The 24,506-nt window shown below is 46.3% G+C and overlaps 2 protein-coding genes across 2 annotated transcripts; both read left to right on the top strand.

The window, feature by feature from the left end:
• The first annotated feature begins 995 nt into the window (after positions 1–995).
• ABCF3 (general control non-repressible 3) lies at positions 996–7,209 on the top strand. Its single transcript, XM_048681082.2, has 18 exons — positions 996–1,316; positions 1,764–1,979; positions 2,179–2,368; positions 2,658–2,866; positions 2,992–3,150; positions 3,323–3,451; positions 3,526–3,627; positions 3,733–3,879; positions 4,517–4,579; positions 4,746–4,792; positions 4,873–4,932; positions 5,194–5,276; positions 5,386–5,480; positions 5,834–5,920; positions 6,196–6,283; positions 6,451–6,536; positions 6,656–6,718; positions 6,817–7,209. Exons 1-18 carry the CDS (start codon positions 1,098–1,100, stop codon positions 6,934–6,936), a joined length of 2,163 nt encoding a protein of 720 aa, XP_048537039.2. The 5' UTR covers positions 996–1,097; the 3' UTR covers positions 6,937–7,209.
• Positions 7,210–19,025: 11,816 nt separating this feature from the next.
• On the top strand, positions 19,026–21,028 carry LOC147966989 (uncharacterized). Its single transcript, XM_087531001.1, has 3 exons — positions 19,026–20,388; positions 20,473–20,635; positions 20,681–21,028. The coding sequence occupies exons 1-3, from the start codon at positions 19,037–19,039 to the stop codon at positions 21,026–21,028; spliced, it is 1,863 nt and encodes a 620-aa protein (XP_087387127.1). The 5' UTR covers positions 19,026–19,036.
• The last annotated feature ends 3,478 nt before the right edge of the window (positions 21,029–24,506 follow it).

The raw sequence follows: 24,506 nt of genomic DNA, 5'->3' as shown, positions 1-24,506 counted from the left end.
TTGCAAAATACTCCCCCGTTCTTAAATATAAGTCTTTTTAGACATTCAAATAGACTACAACATACGGATGTATGTAGACATATTTTAGAGTGTAGATTCATTCATTTTGCTCCGTATTTAGTCACTTGTTGGAATCTCTAGAAACATTTATATTTGGGAACAGAGGGAGTAGATAAACTTTTATCAACTTTTGATGAATGTTTTTAAAATTCATGAACTTATTTTTAAAATCAATGAACTATTTTTGAATTATGGATTTTTTTCCAAAATTGATGAATTTTTCTCAAAATCTGTCATTTTTTAATTCACGAAGTTTTTTTTTCATTTTTTCAAAAATCAGCCAACCAACTAGAAGTGAGCGAGCGAATTATTGCATCACGTTCGAGTTCCTTCGTCGATTGAACTTTAGTTGAGCCAGCCCAATAGCGTCACCAAGCGCTCATATACTAAACCTGCGCTGAGAGCGCCGGTTAGGAGCTCCCGCAAAAACCCTCGTCGAGGCACCCAAAATATTTCCACTTCCTTTCTTGGCTAAAAGCCCAACAATGCCCTGTCTCCCGTTTTTTCAAACACACCATTAAAATTTATCTTTATGTATGGTGGAATCATTTGCGCCGGCGCACGGGAGGCAATTGAGAATTCATCCGGTTCAACTCCTCAAGGAATGTTAATGCAAAAGAAAAGAACAGATAACGGGATTTGGTACTTATTCTCATGAATAATCTTCCTTTTTTTGAGACATTCATGAATAATCTTCCGATGAGCTTTAAAAAACATATACTATATGAGATTCATTAAAAAAAACTCTATTTTTTAGTGGGCCACGCCAAATGCTGCCGAAGGAAAAAACACTTCATCCGTTCAAGCCCTTCTGTGTGTTTTGCGTCTGAAACTGGACCTTGCGACGGGCCTCCATACGCGGAATCCTCACGATCCACGAACCCGAAGGCCCATCCATCCATTGGATTGGACGAGCTGCTGCATTCGGCAGGCTAAACCCAAGCCGGCAGCCCGCGAGGTCGCACCACCGTCTCCGACCGACCCGAGCCGAGCGACGAGTAGGGTTTGCCTCGCCGCCGCCGCTCGACGCACCCGCGATGGCGGCGCTGGTGGAGACGAGCATGGGGGTGGTGCGGGAGGTGCTGGGCGACTCGGTGGTGGACGAGGTGGACGAGCCCATCGTCTCCTACATCGCCAACGTCCTCGCCGACCAGGACTTCGACTTCGGCCCCCCCGACGGCCACGGCATCTTCGACGCCCTAGGCGACCTCCTCATCGACGCCCGCTGCGTCTACGACCGCGAGCACTGCCTCGAGGTACCCGCCCCCAATCCCGCCCCCACCCCCACCCCCATCCCCGCGCCGGCCCAATCAATCAATCCGGTCGCCATTTCGCTTCCCCAATCTGGGTTGATTCGATAGAGCTTCGATTTCATGCCCCCTAGGTTTCGGTTCCAGGTTAGATTCGATTCGGTGTATGCTTCCTATGCCACCACCTGTTTCATGTCTTGGATGCCAGAAAACCTAGCTTAATTAGCGCTCAGTCACAGTAACATCATTCGGTAGCCATCCGTTTATAACTGCAGTCTAGCTCAACCTGTCCCTGATGTGTTCTGTAATGACTTTTACTTGTTAGTAGTCACCGACCTTTACGACCCCGTGCACGCACACAGACGGATTCAGGGGTGGCGAAGTAGGTGAATAGTTTGATTATGATCCAGCATGACCCTGATGCCTTTTTGCTTCCTTCTTGGTATGATATAGGTCTGCACTAAGCTCTGTGAGAAGTTGGGAAGCCATGGCATCGTCAAACCTAAGGCAGCCGTGCGGAGCCTCGCCACGCCTCTGCGCATGAACGCGGGGATGGAGGAGCAGGTCGCCCCCAAGAAGCCAGAGAATATCTTCGACGCGCCCTTGCTGTCCTCGCGCGACAAGGCCAAGCTCGAGCGGAACAAGAGAAAAGAAGACAGGCAAAGAGAGGTGAGCTGCTCACTCCTAGATTGCCAGATGACAAATCTCCATGTCATTGATTTGTTCAGTACGAATTTCAGTAGAAATATACTAGTGCTTAGCATGTTTCCCCACTTTGACAGAACCATATATGCAATTTGAACGAAAATGCCTTCCCTCCTTATTAAACCTGATGTATATGGTATGGCGCGTTTGCTTGTTCGTGCAGGCCCAGTACCAAATGCATGTTGCCGAAATGGAGGCGCTCAGGGCTGGAATGCCTCCAGTTTATGTAAATCACAGTAATGTGGGTGGCACAACCATTAGGGATATCCATATGGAGAACTTCAGTGTTACTGTTGGAGGTCGTGATCTTATTCAAGATGTCACCTTAACGCTCGCTTTTGGAAGGCACTATGGTGAGTTAAGAATTAGCTTACTACATATGTCCACCTATTGAGGAGGCTCTCTAGGGTCCCACCTGCTCAGGACACGTTGCCTGCTTAGGATGATCTCATTGCTTATTTTATTAATAGAAAACTATGTGGTGTGTAGAAACTCTCTAGAAATAGCTTTGGAACAAGGGAACACAAATATTAAAGTATCACTTCTTGGGCATACAAGCATCTCTACCCCTTGAAATATTGCTGTATCAGTTCCTATTCCTTTTTTCCTTCAGTGATTTAGTTTATTTACATACCATTTCAGGTCTTGTTGGAAGAAATGGTACTGGAAAGACTTCTCTTCTCAGAGCTATGGCTCAACATGCAATCGACGGAATTCCTAAGAACTGCCAAATATTGCACGTTGAACAAGAGGTCACGGGTGATGACACAACAGCTTTGCAGTGTGTGCTGAATGCTGATGTTGAACGGGTCCAGCTTATGCAAGAAGAGGCCCAGCTGGGTCAATTACTGGTTAACTACTGCACTCATCAGCTTTTTACATGCCTTTCTTTGCTAATGTGTTCCTCTCTTTTGGGTGATTCACCCTCTTTTTTCGTTTTTTGTTGATTTGCTTATAGTCTGCTACTTTTATGCAGAAAGATCTAGAGTATGATGCAGAGTCCAAACAGAACCTAGACAAGAGCAAGGGTGATGTTGACAAAGATTCTATCAGCAAGAGGCTTGAGGAGATATACAAGAGACTTGAATTCATTGATGCAGATGCAGCAGAAGCTCGTGCAGCATCAATTTTGGCGGTATGTTTCTTTTGTTGATGTCCATTGCTTTGTGATTTGTTCTTGTTGTCCCATTTGTGCAGCATGTCATTGCTGCCATTTCTCTCCTAGTAGCTAGTACTTACATTGCTTTAAAGAGTTATAGTTCTAAATACTAACATTGAACTATTCTGATTGGTTGAAATCTTTACAGGGTCTCAGTTTCACTCCAGAAATGCAATGCAAAAATACAAAATCATTTTCAGGAGGATGGCGGATGAGAATAGCACTAGCACGTGCTCTATTCATTGAGCCAGATTTACTGCTACTTGATGAGCCAACAGTGAGTTTAGAATATAATGTTGCTTCTCTTCTCTTGCTGCCACATGCTAATGCTAACAAACCACCACTTTGCAGAATCATCTTGATCTGCATGCTGTGTTATGGTTAGAAACATATCTCCTGAAGTGGCCAAAGACATTCATTGTTGTGTCCCACGCTAGAGAGTTTCTGAATACGGTATGAACTCACAGTATAATTATGCAGTAGCTAATATCGACATAATTTGCTTAACTCATATTTTTCATCTTAATAACTGAATAACTGAGGGAAAACATTTCTTAGGTTGTCACCGACGTTCTTCACCTACATGGTAAGAAGCTACATGCTTACAAAGGTGACTATGACACATTTGAGAGGACAAGGGAGGAGCACCTCAAGAATCAGATGAAAGCCTTCGAAACAAATGAGAAGGCCAGAGGACACATGCAGGTTGGTTTCTGCTTTTAGTGGGTATGGTTAGCCCTCAAAGTACGTTAATAAACACTTTAAAAGAAAATTGTGCTGATAGTGTCAAAAAAAGGAAAGAGAGAGAGTTGAAAGGTGGTTTGCACCTCAATGTGATCAACCACATATGTTTTAAGGTCTGATATAGTTTCCTTTTCAAGAGCATGCAGTAATTTCCCACTAGCCCTCTGACTTTCTAGTGCACCATATCTCTTCAAGATGTTACTCTGTTTAGCATAGAAGCTTATCTATGCTGGTCTTATGCTATTGAATTATACAGTACCGAATATGTTTGTTAGTTTGAAATGGTAATAGCAATAGCAATTGTAGGCAAGCAGAGCTTGTGTGACAGTCTGATCTAGGTCCTGCTTGCATTACCGAATATGTTCATTAGCTTGAAATGGTAATAGCAATAGCAATTGTAGGCAAGCAGAGCTTGTGTGACAGTCTGACCTAGGTCCTGCTTGCATTGTTTACGCTTGAACACGATACCAACTTTAGATTCAAAGAACTATATCTGATCTTAGCTCAGAGGTGAAAGTAAAATTGAACTAGGTACAGTGCAGCTAGATCTTTTTGGAAAGATCAGGGATGAGGTTTGTTGATCTATTTTCTTTTGTAGGCATTCATTGACAAGTTCAGATACAATGCAAAGAGAGCATCACTTGTTCAATCAAGAATCAAGGTACATTTTCTTGCTCCTGTTTCCATGACCTCATCGTACAATGCATAACTTTTGTTGTTGTTTCAATTTACAGATGATTTACAGCACCCAACTAATAATTATTTACATGCTTGTTCAGTGAGTAAATTGATGTTTGTCCTCATCTTATTTATTTGCATTGTCTCAGGCATTGGAGCGAATGGAACATGTTGACGCTGTTGTTAGTGACCCAGAGTATGCTGGCTCCCTAAATCTGTTTTATTTGGTCTTTTGTCTACCATTGACTTAGCAATTGCCTGGTTAATCATTTGCAGCTATAAATTCGAATTTCCAACTCCAGATGACCGTCCTGGACCACCAATCATTAGCTTCAGGTTTCAGTTCTCATCCCTTGTTATTTACCATTTATGGAAGCTTGTTCTGCTCTTCCCATGCGAACCTCATGGTTCATGGCTTCTTATTCTTTTACTCCCTTTTATTTTGATCAACTACTCTACCATTTCTATCAAGACATAGCTGTTAGTTGTATACACATTCTCTTTTGAGATAGCTATATGCCTATATCATATAGCGATGAATTTGTTTTACTCGATTTTATCTGTTGAAATGAATGCTTATACGTTCGATTTGTGCAGTGATGCGTCATTTGGTTATCCTGGAGGGCCTATTTTGTTTAAAAACTTGAATTTTGGTATCGACCTCGACAGCCGCATAGCAAGTATGAATTATTTGTTCCAGTCATATTTTATTTACTGTGAAGAATAATATTTAGCTTTTGCTTCAGTGGTTTGTCCATTTTTTCCTCACATTTGATTTATTGTTTCCAGTGGTTGGTTCAAACGGTATCGGGAAGTCCACTATACTGAAATTAATATCTGGAGACCTGCAGCCAACTTCGGGAACAGTGTTTCGCTCCCCCAAGGTGCTTTATCCTTCTAGAGCTACACTCTAGATATTTTACTGGTTCTGCACAATTGTACTGCTTTCTCCATGAGTGTGTAATAACTGTGACTAGCTGCCAGTGTTGGCTGTCGGCATCTCCTACTTCTCTTGCCAAGGTGTTATGATGTTTGTATCCATGCCATTGTGAAATTATACAGAAAATTTTGAAACATCACACATGTGAACTCTACTTGGATAATGAAACCACTTACAAGTGATACAATCATTTTGATATCATTGTTGATTGGTGGTTTATTTGTTGATTGTATAATGAACTCTCTTTTTCTGCACCGTCCTATCTGTGGCTTGTTGATTTATTTGTTCCTTTTACAGGTCCGCATGGCTGTATTCAGTCAGCATCATGTTGATGGACTTGATTTGACGGTGAACCCGCTTTTGTACATGATGAGATGCTTCCCGGTAAGCTCAAGCATCATGATTTTTTGCGGCGATGAAATGCTAGATTTAGTAGAGCATGATATTCACTTGGTGGGTTAGTGGGTAGTATGCTCTGTTTGGTATTTAACTTGAATATACATTTCAGCCCTGATATAAAGAAAGTGTATTATGGTCTGTTTGGTATTTACTTTAAATGCACATTTCTGCTGTAATATAGAAAAAAGAAATATTACCCTCCTTTTGGTATTTGACTTGATACAAATTTCTGCTCTAATATAGAAAAATTGTCTATGCAGGGTGTACCTGAACAGAAACTGAGGTCACATTTGGGTTCCTTCGGTGTTACAGGAAATCTTGCCCTCCAATCTATGTACACTTTATCAGGTACATAATAGCACAGCTGTCTCCTAGATGGATTTAGCTCATAGCTTATTGGCAGCTGCGACGAGTTGAAGCTTCCCTCAGCTTTGAGAGATTATGTTAAAGGGCTCGCCTACTTGTGTAGTTTTAGTAATGCCCTGATCCTAATGAAAGCGCATTTGCAATGACAGGTGGTCAGAAGAGTAGGGTCGCGTTCGCGAAGATCACCTTCAAGAAGCCGCACATTATCCTTCTTGATGAGCCTTCTAACCATCTTGTAAGTGAACCACCTCATCTTCCCTCCTCGCCCCCTCCCTCCTTGACCATTAGTATAAGCAGAGATGAGAAACCATGGTAACAACAGTTCCTGACATCGTGAATTTTTGTGTGTTGCAGGATCTCGACGCAGTGGAGGCGCTCATCCAGGGTCTGCTCATATTCCAGGGAGGAGTGCTGATGGTAAGAACACATACACACACTGCCCCAAGTTGTATGGATGTGTTCCTTTTACGTGTCAAGGTATAGCGTCGTCCTAACGGAATGGTACTGTTTTGCAGGTGAGTCACGACGAGCATCTGATCACGGGGAGTGTGGATGAGCTCTGGGCGGTGACCGATGGCAAGGTCGCCCCGTTCCCGGGCACGTTCAAGGAGTACAAGAAGATGCTCACGACATAAACCTTGAAAAAGGACGGGACATAGGGGAAGGTGCTCACACAGACATACAGAGACTATGTATGATATGTACTCCCTGGCATTGGAAACTGATGTAATATTATGCTTGTGGCCTACCTGAGGTTTGAATGTTTGAGCAGAACTATGCTACTACATACAATTTTGTTCCAACCTGCCTGACGATATGTATCGAGCTTGCGATTTTCTTGGACAAGCTTTGGAGGTGGTGCAAATATGCAATTTGGGTACATAAACATACCTCTACTTGCTGTACAACACATGCCTCCAACACAGGAATTTGTTTTTCCATTTTTGTGAGCAAACCGCTGCTGCCGCTCGGCCGCATCAGATGTTCCTACTGGTTGAAATCTCCTAAAATCTAGTGTTCAGTCCACACATCTTGCAGGCATTAAAATGGCAGAGTTGGCTCCGCCGGTTAATCACCTTTTCTTGCAGGCATTAAAATAGCAGAGTCAGCTCTGCCGGTTAATCATCTTTTGTTTGCATAGGACAACCTATTGTTCTTCAAGGCACTAGGAGAGGGGGTGAAAGAAGTACCTCTTTTGTTGTGTAACTATCGGGCCTTTTGTTTGCATATGACAACCTATTGTTCTTCAAGGTACTAGAAGAGGGAGGGTGGAAGAAGTACCTTTTTTGTTGCGTAACTATCGGGCATTTTGTTTGCATAGGACAACCTATTGTCTTTCAAGGCACTAGGGAGAGAGGGTGGAAGAAGTACCTCTTTTGCTGCGTAACTATCGGGCCTTTTGTTTGCATAGGACAACCTATTGTTCTTCAAGGCACTAGGAGAGGGGGTGGAAGAAGTACCTCTTTTGCTGTGTAACTATCGGGCCTTTTAAAATCTAGTGTTTAGTCGTCACATCTTGCAGACATTAAAATGGCAGAGTCGACTTCACCGGTTGATCACTTTTTGTTTGCCGAGGACAACCTGTTGTTCTTCAAGGCGCTAGGAGAGGGGGCGGAAGAAGTATCTCTTTTGCTAACTATTGTCAGACTTCTGGGTACACATCAATAGGGATAAATCATCAATATATTTCAGTAAGGGCTGTCCGAATGACACTAGGAATGTGACCAAGAACATCTTCATGTGCCAAACGAATCATTGTGTGGAATGTATTTGGGTCTGCCTTTTGATGTTGGATCTTCAAAAAAATGGTTCGTTTGAATATCTAAAACATAGAATTTGGAACAAGGTGATTGGATGGATCGAGAAAAGTTGGTCAGTTGCAGAAAAGGAAGTTTTATTTAAAGTCGTAGCTCAAACAATTCCGGTTTACTCTATGTCATGTTTTAACCTACTGAGGGGCTTGTGTACTACTCTCATAAGGAAATTCTGGTGGGGTAGCAAGGACGGTAAACACAAACCAGCATGGGTTTCATATGAAACAATGACACAACCAAAGTTTATGGGTGGTCTAGGGTTTAGGGATTTTGAGCTTTTTAATCTCTCCTTGCCGGACCGACAGGCTCGGAGAATTTTACAAACCCTGGACAATCTAAGTGCACGGATCGTTAAAGCAGTATATTTCACATCGTGTACAATACCAGAGGCACAACTTGGTTCCCACCCTTACCAAATATGGAGAGAGATACTGAAGCACCTGATGTTCTTTGTCAATCAAGGTCTGATCAGGAGGATAGGGAGGGGGCTAGCACCAATATTTGGAACCAAAATTGGCTTAGGGACGAGCTTATGAGACATCTTTTATCTCTAATCCCTAATCGACCGCAGATGGCGTGGGCGATATCATTGACTCTACTTCGGCAATCTGGGATATCAATTTGTTGCAGCAGGTTTTCCTCCGATCAGATTTTAGTGTCATCATCAACATTCCACTATGTACCAGTGTGCAATAGGATTTCTCGGCTTGGAACTTCGAACGCAACAACAATTTGCCAGTTCATTCTGCTTACCGCATGGGTTGCTACCAAGAGGCGCAGAGACGTATGGTTGGATCAACGTGCAGGATCATTTAATTCTGACGTTGAGAAATACAGTTGGCGAAAGCTCTGGAAGGTGGAGGTCCCAGCGAAGCTGCACATGTTTTTGTGGCATTTAGCTCAAGTTTCACTTCCGTCTGAGGATAAGGCAATACAAGAAGATGAGTGATATTAGATGTTGTTCACTGTGTGTTGTCGAAGACTCTTGGAGATATTCCCTTGTCTTAACCCATGAACAAGGGTGAGTGTCGGTGTGGTTGTGCAGTCTAGTAGGGCACGTGCCTTTTATTTTGTTTTAGTTGAGACTTTTTTATTATGTGAGCCATGAACATTGAAAATTTTATGTGTGCCATGAGGGTTGTCATGGAGTCAGGTTTTTGTGACCGAGATGTGGTGAAAAAAGAAAGAATATGCTTGTAACGATCTTTCTTGGATGCAAATCTATGTAATGCATTATTGATATGTTGTCTATATATAACGGTGTGACCCTGTTGTCGAGGTGAAATTAAGGTGTGTTTCGTGTAAAAGGTCAAACGGTTTCTTGGTTTCTTACCTTCTCCATAGATAAACCATCAATGTTATCTTACACACAACTTCTACAAAGAGAATTAAATAAGACAATGAGATCAGCCTTTGTTTTATGTAGGGACGGTTAGGCCACAACGTGATGAGGTGGCTGTAGTAAGTTCAACATCAGCTAGTTCTTAAAAATGCAAAAGTTCAGGTAAAAATACCAGTCTAGTTGAGTAAAACAATGCAACTCCCCCAAAAGGGAAAATTCCCTAATTTTGGAGCCCCCTCGTTCAAATGAAGCCATGAATTTGGGATTGGACACACAATTTTAATTGGGAAGTTGCCCTGTGCTTTGTTGTGCGATCTACTGATGGGTGTGTCCGTTTGCTTGGTTCACAAGAAGGAAGCGCTGCCTATGACAAGTTTAGCACCGGCATAACACGTGTACAACACTATTTTCTTTAACATCAGTACAGACACAAGCACTCATATATACGCATATACACTCATCCCTATGAACACACACTATTAAAAGTTGTCTCCTGATCACACTTTAGAAAGGACCCACCTAAACACCTCATTAAGAAAATATACTCCATTGTTTCCCCATACACGGCGGGAGCGGCGAAGGACCAGGAGGAGCGGCAGGTGGTGGTGGGCAGCAACGAGTTGGGTTTCAACCAGTACGGCTCCAACATGTCTTGCGATTCGGAGGGCCGCTCGATGCTCATCTCCCCGGTGGCTACGGTGGTGGTTGAGCCTCGGGCTACCGCAGGGCGCTCTCCCAAGACGCCGTCAGGCCTCGGGGCCGGTGGGACGAGGCTCCACAAGAAGCCGGCGGGCCGCAAGACTCCCTGCGCGGCGCCGGCGAGCCCACCCCCGGGCTGTGGGTGCACGCCGGCCCCGCAGCGGCCGGTGGTGATGGCGCTGGCCTCTCCTGGGGGTCCGGCGGGTGGTACCCCGTCGGTCATCTCCCCTCCCGCTCCTGATGCGCTTCGAGTGGAGGTGGCAAAGGTGGCGCCCGTTTCTACGGCCAAGCGCTCCAAGGCGGTGGTGACGTCCACGGCGCCGCTGGAGCGGGCGAGCTCCCACCCGAAGGGTGCCAAGGGCAACCTGCCTGCCCTCCAACGCGCCCAACTCCTGCAGGCCCAGAAGAACCTGGAAACTGAAGGTAATCCCGTGCCCCGCTTTACGATCTTTGACGATTATTCTGATGAGTGCTTGGGGGGTATCTTAGCGGATAGTGGTGTTAGGATGTCTGACGAGGGGGAAGCGCGCGAAGTGCTTTCTCTTATCCGTGCTAAGGAAATCGCGCAGGCCACGCTCGCCCAGGCAGCGTTGGCCCGCGTTGCGCCAGCAGCAGACGAAGCAGGGGCTTCTCTGGTGACTGTTGCGCGGCCCGATCAGGAGGACATAGCGGCAGGGGCTGCGCCGTCCCCCTCCAACCGTCGTCTTGCCAAGACACGACGCGTGGCCAAAGCGGTGACCGCTCACGGTATCCGCCTCCGCAATCGCATTATCTAATGCGGTACATATTTTGGAATATCCGAGGCTTCGACCACGCTGGGAGGCGGACCCAGTTAAAAGAGTTCATTCGAAACGAGGCGATCGACGTAGTTGGCCTGCAGGAAACTATCAAGACCGATTTCAATCATCGGGACCTGCTAACTATTGACCCGCTGGAGCGTTTTGTTTGGCATTGGGTGCCGGCGGTTGGGCACTCGGGAGGCATGTTGCTAGGCATCAACCTAGTTTGCCTGGAGGTGGTGGCATGGGATGCTGGTCGCTTCTTTCTGTCGGCCCACGTGCACCACCGTGCAACTCTCCGCGAGTGGGAGGTGATTGTGGTTTACGGCCCGGCCGATCACTCGCGCTCGCTCGAGTTCTTGGGAGAACTCCAGGCAAAGGTTGCGTCTTTGGGCACGCGAAACCTTCCTCTGCTGGTGGGAGGGGATTTCAACTTAATCCGTTCGGGAGCGGATAAAAACAACGGTATTATTAACTGGACAAGGGTGTCCATGTTTAATAGTGCAATCGCAGCTATGGCCCTTAGGGAAGTGGCCCGCGTGGGGGCATGCTATACCTGGACCAACAAACAACTTACACCGGTGCGGTCGGTTTTGGACAGGGTTTTTATGTCCTCAGAGTGGGAGGCGCTGTTTCCTCTCTGCTCCTTGCACGCCGAAACGAGGATAGGGTCGGACCACGTCCCCCTCATTCTCTCCTTGGGGGAGGACATGCTAAAACGCAGTCCCCGTTTCTTCTTTGAAACCGCGTGGTTAGAGTCTCCGGACTTTGAGCAAATCTTCCTTTCGAAATGGGAGAATTGCGTCGCCCGGATCGGGCGCGTACGCGGGCCGATGGAGTTCTGGATTGCTGCAGGCGCGGGCTTGCGTGCGGCCCTTAAAGGGTGGGGGGCTAACCAGTGGCGCGACGATATGTTGCTTCGCTCGCGGTTGACTGCGGATCTTGCTCAGATGGACGCTGTGGCGGACGTGCAGACCTTCTCGGAGCAAGACTGGGCTCAGCGCTACGCGCTTGAGGCCCAGGTTGAGTCCCTCCTCCGGGCTGAGGAGGAGTACTAGCGTAGGCGTGGAGGAATCAAGTGGACGCTCAAGGGTGACGCGAATACCCAATACTTTCACGCCTATGCGAATGGTCGTCGTCGCAAATGTGCAATCCTGCGCTTGCAATCTGAGCAGGGGCTCCTTTTGCGGCAACAGGATATCGTACGTCACATTTACGATTTTTACATCCATCTCATGGGTTCCAGGGAGGAATCCCGTGCCCGGCTTAGGGCGGATGTGTTGGACCCTGCGTTGCGGGTCACGGACGTGGAAAATGAGGGCCTGGGTCTGGCCTTCACCCCGGAAGAGATTGACAAGGCGACGCTGGGCATGAAATCCGACACCGCTCCCGGGCCGGATGGGTGGCCGGTGGCGATGTTCAAAAGGTTCTGGCAAGTGCTCAAAGGGCCTATTTTTGACGTTTGCAATGGTTTTATGCGGGGATCGGTAGATATCTCTCGCCTAAACTTTGGGGTTCTCTCTCTGATCCCCAAAGTTCCGGGCGCGGATCATATTAGGCTCTTTCGTCCCATTGCGTTGATTAATGTTCCGTTTAAAATTTGTGCGAAAGCTTGCTCGACCCGCTTGACTCCGGTAGCTCATCGTATTATTAGTAAGAACCAATCGGCCTTTATTCGGGGGCGCAACATCTTAGAAGGGCTACTGGCCCTAAAAGAGATTGTGCACTCCCTTAAACGCGCTCGCCAGCCCGCGATCCTACTGAAACTTGACTTTGAAAAGGCTTACGACCACGTGAACTGGGAGTTTCTCTGACAGGTTCTCCTGGACCGGGGATTCTCGTCGGTTTGGGTTCACCGTATGATGCAATTGGTCTCGGGAGGCCAAACGGCGATTGCGGTGAACGGAGAAGTAGGGAACTTCTTTCGCAACAAGCGAGGGCTGCGGCAAGGGGACCCAGCCTCGCCGTTGCTATTTAATTTTGTGGCGGACGCCTTGGGCGCCATGCTAGACAAAGCCCGTCTGGCGGGCCACATCAGGGGAGTGGTGGGCAACCTGATCCCGGGGGGTGTGTCACACCTGCAATACGCGGACGACACACTCCTCTTTTCAAGCCCGACACTCACAGCATTGCAACGGTCAAAGCCATTTTGCTGTGTTTCGAACTCATGTCGGGGCTTAAAATCAACTTCCACAAGTGTGAAGTAGTGTCCACAGGGATGGACGCGGCCGAGAGCCAGCGGGTTGCCAACTTGCTCAACTGCAAACTTGGCCAATTTCCGTTCACATACCTCGGCCTCCCGATCGCGGCGAAGAAGTCTTCGATCGCTGATTGGGAACCTCTCACCTCCAAGGTAGCGGATAGGGTGTGCCCGTGGAGAGGGAGATTTATGTCTTCAGGGGCTAGACTAATCTTAACCAACTCCAGCCTCTCATCCTTACCTATGTTTGCCATGGGTTTGTTCCTGCTGGCGGACGGGGTACACACTAAGTTGGATACCCCGCAGTCCCGCTTCTTTTGGGAAGGAGCGGGTCCTAAACGGAAATACCATATGGTCAAATGGCAGGCCGTTTGCAGACCTAAAGCCCAGGGGGGCCTTGGGATCATCAACTCCAAGCTGATAAACATTGCACTCATGTGCAAATGGATCTGGAAGATGTCTCAGGGTGAGACTGGCCTCTGGATCGACCTTCTCCGTGCGAAATACTTCCCGAATGGGAATTTCTTTGAGGCGGCCCCCCATGGGTCCCCCTTCTGGAACTCCATTCAAGCCCTTAAACCCTTCTTCGCCAGGGGTGCGAAGTTTGGGGTTAACAACGGACGCTCCACGCGGTTTTGGCTTGACCTTTGGCTTGGCCAACAACCCCTTTGGTCCGAATTTCACCAACTCTACTCCATTGCGGTTGAGCCCAACCAATTGGTCGCGTCGGCCCTTAGCTCATCTCCACCCTACATCAATTTTCGGAGAGATCTAACGGGGCCGGAGATGGCGGAGTGGGACCGCCTCCGGGCGTTGATTGCGGATGTTCGCTTGTCTGACTCCGCGGACACGGTCTCTTGGAGGCCTTCTTGCTCTGGCAAATTTTCTGTCAAGTCCTTATACAGAGAGCTTACCCGCGGCCAGGTCCCTTCGGCTGCCATGGGGCTATGGAAGGCTAAAATCCCTCTAAAGATCAAAGTCTTTTTATGGCAACTTTGCCAAGATCGCCTTCCTACCTCGATCAACCTTGCCAAGCGCAATGGCCCCGCCTCTGGCCCTTGCGCTTTGTGTGGGGTGCCGGAAGATGCGGATCACGCCTTCTTCCGGTGCTCTCTGTCGTGCTTCGCTTGGAGTGCGGTTCGCGAAGCCGCGGGGGTGGATTGGGATCCCCGCTCCCATGCCGCGCTGGTGTCTTACTTGTCTTCGCTTCATGGCTCGACGCGCCGGGTCATGTGGACGTGTGCGGCGGCCATGTTATGGGCTATTTGGCATATTTGTAACAAGCTTACCATTGAGGGTATATTTCCCTCGCACCCTGCTGACGTTATCTTCAAATGCATCGTGTTCTTGCAGCAATGGACACCGCTGGGAAGGCAACAAGACTCTGATCTTCATTGTCATGCTATTAGCCGCCTACGCTCTGTCTATGCCGAGTCCCGCGCCCCGTCGTCCGCGCCATATGCTGTCTCATAGGGATGGGCAGCCCACTCTACTTTCAGCCGAGCCTGCGTGCTCGTTTCACTAGGCCGGTCGCGCCTTGTTTCGTACTTATTTCCGTCTCCAGTTCTGTTGCTCCCCTTGACTTGTTCGCTTTTGGCCTGTTGCATAGTGTGGGTTTTGTGGTTGTGATACGCTGCCTATGATGTGGGCTTTATTAATTTAAAGCCGGACGCCCCTGGCGTCTTTGTTCTAAAAAATAATAATTTTGACAACTTAAAAAAGAACCCTGTGCAACCCCAGGAACAAAACTGCCGAAGCGCACACTATCCTTCTAGTATGGAGATATTCCCCAAAACAACTACTCCCTCCTTCCATTTATATAGGGCCTAATGCGCTTTTTAAGACCGCCTTTGACTATTGACAAGATTAATAGTACATGACATGCACAATGTGAAAATTATATCATTGAAAACTCCTTTCACACACGAATTTAACGGTGTGCTTTATGGAAGTTGCATGTCATATATTATTGCTCTAATATTTGATCAAAGTTAACCTCGAAAAACGCATTAGACCCTATATAGATGGAAGGAGGGAGTATAAAGATCTGAAGTAGAGTAGAAGAAATCACGTATGTCTGGCATTACACGTACCGCACGTCGCATGCAGCTGACGGGGCGAATAGCTCCCATGCGACGTCGTTGATGTGAACTGTCTCTCATGCGACGTTGTTGGCTGTAATAGCTCTCATGCGACATCTGCGTTGGAAAAAATAGCTCCCATGCGACATACCATTTACGCGGCTAGTTGGCTGTTAGTTAGGCTGAGGTTTGGTTAGGACACTGGGGGTTATGTGCTCTGACTGGTGGGGTCCACCTATGGCCACGTAGACAAGAGTCAACCATCCATGACTCGACCTGGGACTGAACGAGCGGCGCCGCCGTAAGTGTTGGAAATATGCCCTAGAGGCAATAATAAATTGATTATTATTATATTTCCTTGTTCATGATAATCGTTTATTATCCATGCTAGAATTGTATTGATAGGAAACTCAGGTACATGTGTGGATACATAGACAACACCATGTCCCTAGTAAGCCTCTAGTTGACTAGCTCGTTGATCAATAGATGGTTACGGTTTCCTAACCATGGACATTGGATGTCGTTGATAACGGGATCACATCATTAGAAGAATGATGTGATGGACAAGACCCAATCCTAAGCCTAGCACAAAGATCATGTAGTTCGTATGCTAAAGCTTTTCTAATGTCAAGTATCATTTCCTTAGACCATGAGATTGTGCACCTCCCGGATACCGTAGGAGTGCTTTGGGTGTACCAAACGTCACAACGTAACTGGGTGGCTATAAAGGTACACTACGGGTATCTCCGAAAGTGTCTGTTGGGTTGGCACGAATCGAGACTGGGATTTGTCACTCCGTGTGACGGAGAGGTATCTCTGGGCCCACTCGGTAGGACATCATCATAATGTGCACAATGTGATCAAGGAGTTGATCACGGGATGATGTGTTACGGAACGACTAAAGAGACTTGCCGGTAACGAGATTGAACAAGGTATCGGGATACCAACGATCGAATCTCGGGCAAGTATCGTACCGATAGACAAAGGGAATTGTATACGGGATTGATTAAGTCCTTGACATCATGGTTCATCCGATGAAATCATCATGGAACATGTGGGAGCCAACATGGGTATCCAGATCCTGCTGTTGGTTATTGACCGGAGAACGTCTCGGTCATGTCTGCATGTCTCCCGAACCCGTAGGGTCTACACACTTAAGATTTGATGACGCTAGGGTTATAAAGGAAGTTTGTATGTGGTTACCGAATGTTGTTCGGAGTCCCGGATGAGATCCCGGACGTCACGAGGAGTTCCAGAATGGTCCGGAGGTAAAGATTTATATATGGGAAGTCCTGTTTTGGTCACCGGAAAGGTTTCGGGGTTTATCAGTAATGTACCGGGACCACCGGGAGGGTCCCGGGGGTCCACCAAGTGGGGCCACCAATCCCGGAGGCTTGCATGGGCCAAGAATGGTGAGGGACCAGCCCCTGAGTGGGCTGGTGCGCCTCCCACAAGGCCCAAGGCGTAGCAAAGGAGGATAAGGGGAAACCCTAGGCTTAGATGGGCCCTAAGGCCCACCCTAGGGGGCGCCCCCCTCTCCCCCTCTTGGCCGCCTCCCCTTTCCCATCTAGGGCTGCCGCCCCCCTAGGGGTGGGAACCCTAGAGGGGGCGCACCCTCCTCCCCTTCCCCTATATATATGAGGCCTAGGGGCTGCACAACATACACGATTGGATCTCTCCCTGTTGGTGCAGCCCTGTCTCTCTCTTCTTCCTCTCCCGTGGTGCTTGGCGAAGCCCTGCAGGATTGCCACGCTCCTCCACCACCACCACGCCGTTGTGCTGCTGCTGGATGGAGTCTTCCTCAACCTCTCCCTCTCTCCTTGCTGGATCAAGGCGTGGGAGACGTCACCGGGCTGTACGTGTGTTGAGCGCGGAGGTGCCGTCCGTTCGGCACTAGGATCTCCGGTGATTTGGATCACGACGAGTATGACTCCATCAACCCCGTTCTCTTGAACGCTTCCGCTTAGCGATCTACAAGGGTATGTAGATGCACTCTCCTTCCCCTCGTTCCTAGTCTCTCCATAGATAGATCTTGGTGACACGTAGGAAAATTTTGAATTTCTACTACGTTCCCCAACAGTAAGCATCTTCTCCGGCAGCGGTTTCTTCTCCGCGGTGGTGGAGTGCATTTCTCGGCAGCGGCAGAGCTATTGCGAGGTGAGCCCGAAACCCTAGTCCCACTCCCCAGAATTTTGAGGGATCTGTGGCCTCATGCTGCCCTCTGTTTCTTGGCGATTTAGAATCGGGCTCCATTGGATCCGGGGGTTGTTTCTTCTCCGCGGCCCAGTGGTGGAGCGCCTATCTCTGCAGCGGCTATTGCGAGTGAGTATTTTCCAAACACTCTCCCATTCCACTGAATTTTGGATAAATCTGTGGCCTCATGCTGCCCCTGTTTCTTGGCGTTTTAGAATCTCGATTGGATAGGAGATGGAGCGAGGGCTGGATGAGATGGAGCGAGGAGACAGTGCTTCAAACCGGTAATGCCACCCTCTTTTCTTGGCGATTTAGAATCGAACTCGATTTGGTAGTGACTGCCGCCGCTGCCTGCCATTGACAAAACATGGGAGGTTCAAGTTCTGCCACCACATTCGCAATTATAGTGGAATTTTTTCCCTGTAAAGCCAAGCTCAGTGATGGCAGTGTCCAAGACATTGATAGAGATACCACCGTGAGGTTGGATGTCGAATTTGCAGATGTTGATCCCCAGGAATTGGAGAGCATGAAGGAGAAGGCCGTGGGCAATTTGGTGGAGAGAATTGGGGAGAGTATTGTTTGGGGTCCAGAACAAGAGGTATCTCTGCAACGTTTCGATAACTATAATGGTGAATATGTGAGAATTGAAGATGGAGAATCCATGGTTGCTGAAATTGATCAGCAAGAAGGGTGGGCAAGCAAACAAGTAACATTTTATGCAGAGCTAATTGATCTGCAAACTCATTCCAGAGTTGGTTATGTGCAATCAAAGAGGGCTGCACAGATGGAAGATGATGAGTGGGTTTCACAAAAGAAGATGTTGGCATTGTTGATTGAACCGACTGTAGTAGCTGAAGATACAGGGATTGATGCAGATGGAGAGGAGGGAACCCATGGTGCTAGGAAGATTGTTGTTGACTGGAATGTAGTAGAGTTGAATGAAAAAACAGATTTGGTCATTACACCAATATCTGACATTGATATGGCCGAAATGTTTGGCATTCAAGTCAATGACAAAGATAAGGAGAAGGATGACAATTCTTTGCCTGCTGAAGGTAACACAGGCCCTAGAAATGCAAATGAGGATGAAGAACAGCTGATGAGAGAGGCTGCAGATGATGTGGATGATGCAGATGATAATGAGCTGGTTTGTTTGTATGACAAAGAGAACCCAGTTATTGAGGTGGGAAAGTTGTGGCCAAGCATGAAGGAGTTTAGGATGTCTTTCAGGACCTATGCAGTGAAAAAAGAGTTTGATGCCAAGACTATGTGGACTGATTGAAAGAAATTTTATGCTCGGTGCAAAGGTTATGATGGTGGTGGCAATCCTTGCAAATGGTACTTGTCTGCCAGACTACAACCTGATGGAAGTACAGTAAGGGTAAATCAAATACCACACCAGCATACATGTATGACCACTTCACAGAGAGTTTCAAAGATGACATCACAGATTTGGGTTAAAGAGAAGATTACTCCTATTTTAGCCAAGACTCCAAACACTACTGCAAAGAGGCTTAAAGTTGACTTGGAGAAGCTGTACCCCATCCAGCTGCAATATACCACAGTGTGGAAAGCAAAACAAAGGGCCATGAAATCATTGTATGGTGATTGGGCAAATACATTTAGGATGTTGTATAGTTTTAAAGCAGAGGTGGAGAAGAGGTCACCTGGGAGTGTGGTGGAGATAGATACAGAGGTAACAGAGGATGACAAGGTTTTATTCAGCAAGTTTTTTATGTGTTTGAAGCCTTGCATAGATGGATTCAAAGCAGGTTGTCGTCCATATTTGAGCATAGACTCATCTTTTTTGACTGGAAAGTGGAATGGTCAGTTGGCTGCATGCAATGCTCTAGATGGACACAACTGGATGTTCCCAATTGCAATAGGAATGTTTCAATCAGAGACAGAGGCATCATGGATATGGTTCATGATGCAACTGAAAAGATGCATAGGGCCAGTTTCTCCTTTGGCCATCCACACAGATGCATGTAAAGGGTTGGAAAATGCAGTAAAAAATGTTTTCCCCCATGCTGAGCAGAGGGAGTGCTTTGGACATATGTGGATGAATCTGATAAAAAAAATCAGAGGAGATGAATTTGGGCGCATGTGGCCAGCAGCAAGATCCTACACCAGACAGACACATTCCTATCACCTTGGTAAGATATTGGCATCATGTAGTGATAATGAATTTGCTTCATGGTTGAACACCCACCATTCTCTGTTGTGGTATAGATCAGGTTTTAATACTGCCATAAAATGTGATCATATCAATAACAACTTGGCAGAAAGTTTTAACAACAAAGTGAAGGATTTGAAAGACTTGCCTGTGCATGACATGGTGGACCAAATAAGGATCATGATCATGCGTTTGTGGGAGTTGAGAGGAAAAATTGCTAATATTTTGGAAGGGGACAAGCTTCCAGCAGTGGTACAACAGGTGGTCAACAGGAGTAGAAATCTTTCACATCTATTTGTTGAGAAATCTTCCTTGTGGGGTGCTGAAGTTAGAGATACAAAGAGTGGCAAGAGGCATGTGGTAAATACTGAGTTGCATGAGTGCACTTGCCAAGAGTGGCAACACACTGGAAAACCATGTGAGCATGCCATACTTTTTTTGGCATCTAAACCCAGGTTAAATATGCACCCATATTTGCATGAGTATTATTCAGTACAAAAATTCAAAGCTGCATATGCAAGTCCAATTCCTGCACTGACTGACCAATCTCAGTGGCCTGAGGTGGAAATAGAATTTACCTTGTGTCCCCCTGTCACTAGAAGAAAGGCTGGGAGGCCTAAACAGAGCAGATTCAAAGCTTGGTTTGAGAAAGGTGGTTGTAGTAAGAAGGGGAAAAAGGAAAAGGAAAAGAATGATAAGCCCAAAAGGGCTCAAAAAGGTAACAAAAATAGGTGCAAGTTGTGTGAGGTACTTGGGCACAGAATTGGTTCATCCAAGTGTATCTACACTCCTCAGAGGACAAAGTATGTTCATGTTACTGTTTTTGCAAGTTTTTGATTTCGCTACTTGTTCTAGTATCTAACCAAGTCAAATGCTTTATTTTTTAGGAGGAAGCGTGCAGAAAAAGCCCCACCTCTTGTTGTTGAACAATGCTGGCCAGTGAAAAAAGCAAGACTCAATGGCTATAGAAGGAAGAGCACTAAGCAGATAATGTTTGGTGACAAAGATATGGAGCTAACTGAAACTGTTACTGCTGAACATGAGCTAAGTGTTTCTGTTTTGGACGATGTGATGCATACTGAATCTGTTTTGTAGATGCTAGGGCAATCTGAAACTGTTGCAGATGAAGCAACTGTTGTGCTGCCATGCGAATCTGCTTTGACAACTGTGTTGCCATGTTTGGAGGTTGTGCTGCCAAGTGTTGAGTTGCAAACTGAAGTAGTTGAACAATTTGTGCCATCTACTCAATCTGCAGAAGTGCAAACTGAAGAAGTGCAAACTAAAGAAGTGGGACATGGTCAGGTGAAAAAGTTGAGGGGGCCTAGTGGAGTTTGCAAGGGGCCAAAAAGCAAGAGCATCAACATCAACAAACTATGCGCCGTGGAACCAAACGGTGGAAAAAAGCAGAAGAAATCGAGTGGTAGAAAGAAGCAAAAGAAATAGAGTCGAAATCATTCAAATTTGATGTGAAAACTTAAGTTTGTTGTCATTTTATGTGAAAACTTATGTTCTTTCATGTGAAAACTTATGTGCTATGATGTTGATTTGACTTGAAATAAAATTCAAATTTGAACCGACATTCAAATTTGAACCGACATTCAAATTTGAACCAACATTCAAATTTGAACCTATCTCCAATATTTTTTGAGTTCATTTGTTTGTTCTGTGATGTTGCATTGTGTTATGTACTACTATGCACTTTAGTTCATAAATCCAACCCTTTTTGTGAAGTCCAACTCATAGTCACTGAAAATGTTGTACAAACAGGCTCCAAAGTAAGGGAAAACGACCCCATTTCTAAGCAAGTTTTTTTCGATCTTCTCAAAATCACCCAAAAAAGATTTTCTTAGCTTATATTATACCTATATAGGATCAATACGAAGTCTCACCTTTTTTTTGAATAAGTATTCATATTATTTAATTTATTTTTGAAAAAACACCCTTTAATACAAAGTCAGCAATAAAACAAGTTTAAAAATTTTAAATGCAAAAGTAACTCCAGATCCTCCTTAGTCACTCTAAAATGAAGCTAAGGTGATGTTTTTTGATTTTTTTGCATTTTCAAAACCTCAAACCCTCTTCTCACTCCTTTGAACTCTATGCAACCTCAGTCGAGATAGTCCAATTTATGAAGGTTTTTTCATGCAAAGATCATTAGATCAAGTTTATCATTTTATATCATAACTATGTAACATAAAAAGGCTATATGCGCAGGTTTTTCATTTTTTAGATTTTTTTTGAATTAGTTATACACATTTGAATGTTCGGTCAAACCTTTCAAAACCCCGTTGACTGCCTCAAAACCCCATGTAACCCTAGCGCCAAACGTCCACCGCCGATCTAACCCTAACGCCAAACTGCGGCCGTCGGATAGGACTTCTAGAAGGATTCCGCGGGGGCGATCCATGGGCTCCAATCTGATTGGCCATCATTTTTTCTCTCTGACGAACAGATAACGTTGAGCGGGGGAGCATCTAAGTGACCGTTGGGCCGAGTGGATCGGGCCCGGCAAAGCCTGGCATGCGTGCGCACGGCCGTCGAAAGGGGGGATGGGCTGCATGCGAGAGGGTCAATGACATGTGGGCCATCCCTGTCCCATGCATGCCATGCAACGTCGTAGCCTAGCTATTCTTTGCTCGTGAATGCCTAGCCATTTGCATGCGGGCTTGCATGCACGCATCGACGCAGAGTACGGCAAGGGCGCAGCGTATAGGTACGTCGCATCTAAGCTATTTTAACAAATGCATGTTTGAACGAGACAGACGCGTCAGTGGTGCAGCTCCTTTTTCAGTGTCACGCGCGGATGAACGGGCCTGTTTCCCACGCGGCGTCACCGCCGATGCAAGTGCCCGTGCCTCTTTGGATGCCCTGGCCGCCGTTTTTTGAATTAATGCCCACAATTACTTATGCCAGTGCGAACGGAGAAGAGAAAACGATCGAGAAGGGGCACCGTGTACACATTGACCACGGTTGCAACGCGGCTATAAAAGGGCACCATTTCCTCATCCTCTCACACTCATCTCTCAAGCCTCCTCCCCTTCTTCTTTTCGAGCCAAATCCACCACTCGAGCCACCATGCAGTTCAATGGCCCTACCTACCGTCGCCCTCGCACCATGCCGGAGAGGCAGTACCCGGCCGGAGTCGTCGTCGAGAACAGCCTGAGGGTGTGGGCCATCTCTAGGTGGAGGGGCCCTAGAGAGTTGGCTCGCCTCTTCCTCCAAGCCGGCTACCGCCACCTCCCTCCGGGCACTCCACCCATGTTCCACCTCCACGAGTAGTACGATGGCAACGCCGGCCCCAACGGCTTCGTCATCGGCCTCTATGTCACCTTCACCAACCCCTACGACGCTCACCACCTCCTCGGGGAGGTGTTCTGGTGTGGATGCGAGTTTATCGCATTCACGACCTACAACATCTTCACCAACTGCCACCACATCTTCCCTCACCCCAAAGGCATGCACACCCTCCCCTACCAGATGCCGGAGGATGACGAGTGAGGGGCCCAAGGAGGAGGGGCCAAGGAGTGGCAAGGAGGAGGAGCCAAGGAGTTGTTCAAGGGGCGAGTCTTCTATCTATCTAGTTTGGGACTCTAGTTTGTGTTTGTGTTGGTTCGGGCGTGTGTGCCCGTGTCTTTTATATATCTAGTTTTAATTATTTTACTTTCATGTTTTATGAACTATATGTAGTGGGGGGATGCCCTTCTATATGTTTCATCTATCTATGCTACTAGGGTACCCGATGCCCCTCTATCTATCTATATGTTTTTTCGGTCCTAAAGTTTCTCCATTGCATTTTATTTATGTGGCCATGTGTACTAAAAAACAATTGATCTGGTATATAAAATGTACATTACCAAGAAATTGACAATAAAGATTATGTACTGTACTACATAATCATACAGTTGGTATACAATGCATTTGAAGACAATGGGCAAGAAAAATGCTAATTATCTGGTGCTGATGACATGCGCAAATGTTGTCTGATGTTTAAATCATGCTTGCTATGTCATTTTTTGCTGCCAAACATGGCATTAGCGAGAAAGGTCATTTAGGCACTGAATGTATTAAAGTATACACCATATATATAAAAATGTCTAGCCAAAAGATTTGGGTGTACAACTGTACACCCATGACCAAGTATGGATCCGCCCCTGGTTGTAAGGGGATGCCCCTCTATGTTGTAAGGAGATGCTACTAGGGGCACACTAGATGTCTTCTTTTTTTGAGAGGGGCACAACCTTTTTCGGTTGAAACACACGAGTAAAAACTTTGAAAACACCATAGCACAAGTAAAAATATATATTAAGAAATGGTGCTCGGTTGAAATAAACTAGAACCAAACAATTGCAACTTTTTTGGTTCACAAAGACTGCTCAAATAATTATCTCAAATAGCTTATGCATAAAAATATCTCAAATAATTATCAGATGAGTTATCTCAAAAAAGGTGACTGCAGGAAACTTAAAATTTGTGAAATGATCTAAAGCCGAAAAGATATATCGATGTCAATGACCGTGTGCACTTTTTTTGCACTCCTTTTATCAATGGGCCTGGATATGTTCTATTCGGCCCTGCCTAACTTCTATATGGGCCTGGCCTTTTCGGGCAACTGTGGACGAACCTTTTTTTTCTTTTCTCCCTCTACCACTGAAACTGAAACTGATGACGAACTGAAGAACTAAAAAACGGGGCCGAAACAGAGTGGAGAGGACATGCTGAATTCGTACAACGCAACACTTTTATTCAAATATACATATCATTAGGATTACAAATGATGCCCAATCTATTCACTTATGACTAATTATCATCACATAAACAAATGCGAGAGCAATTACACAAACATAGAAAAGTCCGGCCATCAGCCCCATCAAATTGCCCTGCTTCTACAATTCGATGAGTTTCTTCATCTGCTTGTTTAGCT

Source organism: Triticum urartu, chromosome 6A, assembly GCF_056163025.1.
Source record: "Triticum urartu cultivar PI428250 chromosome 6A, HENAU_Tu73, whole genome shotgun sequence".
Lineage (NCBI taxonomy): Eukaryota > Viridiplantae > Streptophyta > Magnoliopsida > Poales > Poaceae > Triticum > Triticum urartu.
Note: the sequence above shows the minus strand (reverse complement) of the source record. Positions and strands in the feature narration are given on the sequence as shown.

Bases quoted from the DNA above. Each gene is read 5' to 3' on its own strand.
- ABCF3 (XM_048681082.2), top strand. From the start codon at position 1,098: ATGGCGGCGCTGGTGGAGACGAGCATGGGGGTGGTGCGGGAGGTGCTG. The intron at 4,580-4,745 runs GTACATTTTCTT...GCATTGTCTCAG, and splicing joins TTGTTCAATCAAGAATCAAG to GCATTGGAGCGAATGGAACA. The intron at 6,537-6,655 runs GTAAGTGAACCA...TGTGTGTTGCAG, and splicing joins ATGAGCCTTCTAACCATCTT to GATCTCGACGCAGTGGAGGC.
- LOC147966989 (XM_087531001.1), top strand. From the start codon at position 19,037: ATGTTGTATAGTTTTAAAGCAGAGGTGGAGAAGAGGTCACCTGGGAGT. The intron at 20,389-20,472 runs GTATGTTCATGT...TTTATTTTTTAG, and splicing joins TACACTCCTCAGAGGACAAA to GAGGAAGCGTGCAGAAAAAG. The intron at 20,636-20,680 runs GTTTCTGTTTTG...TCTGTTTTGTAG, and splicing joins CTGCTGAACATGAGCTAAGT to ATGCTAGGGCAATCTGAAAC.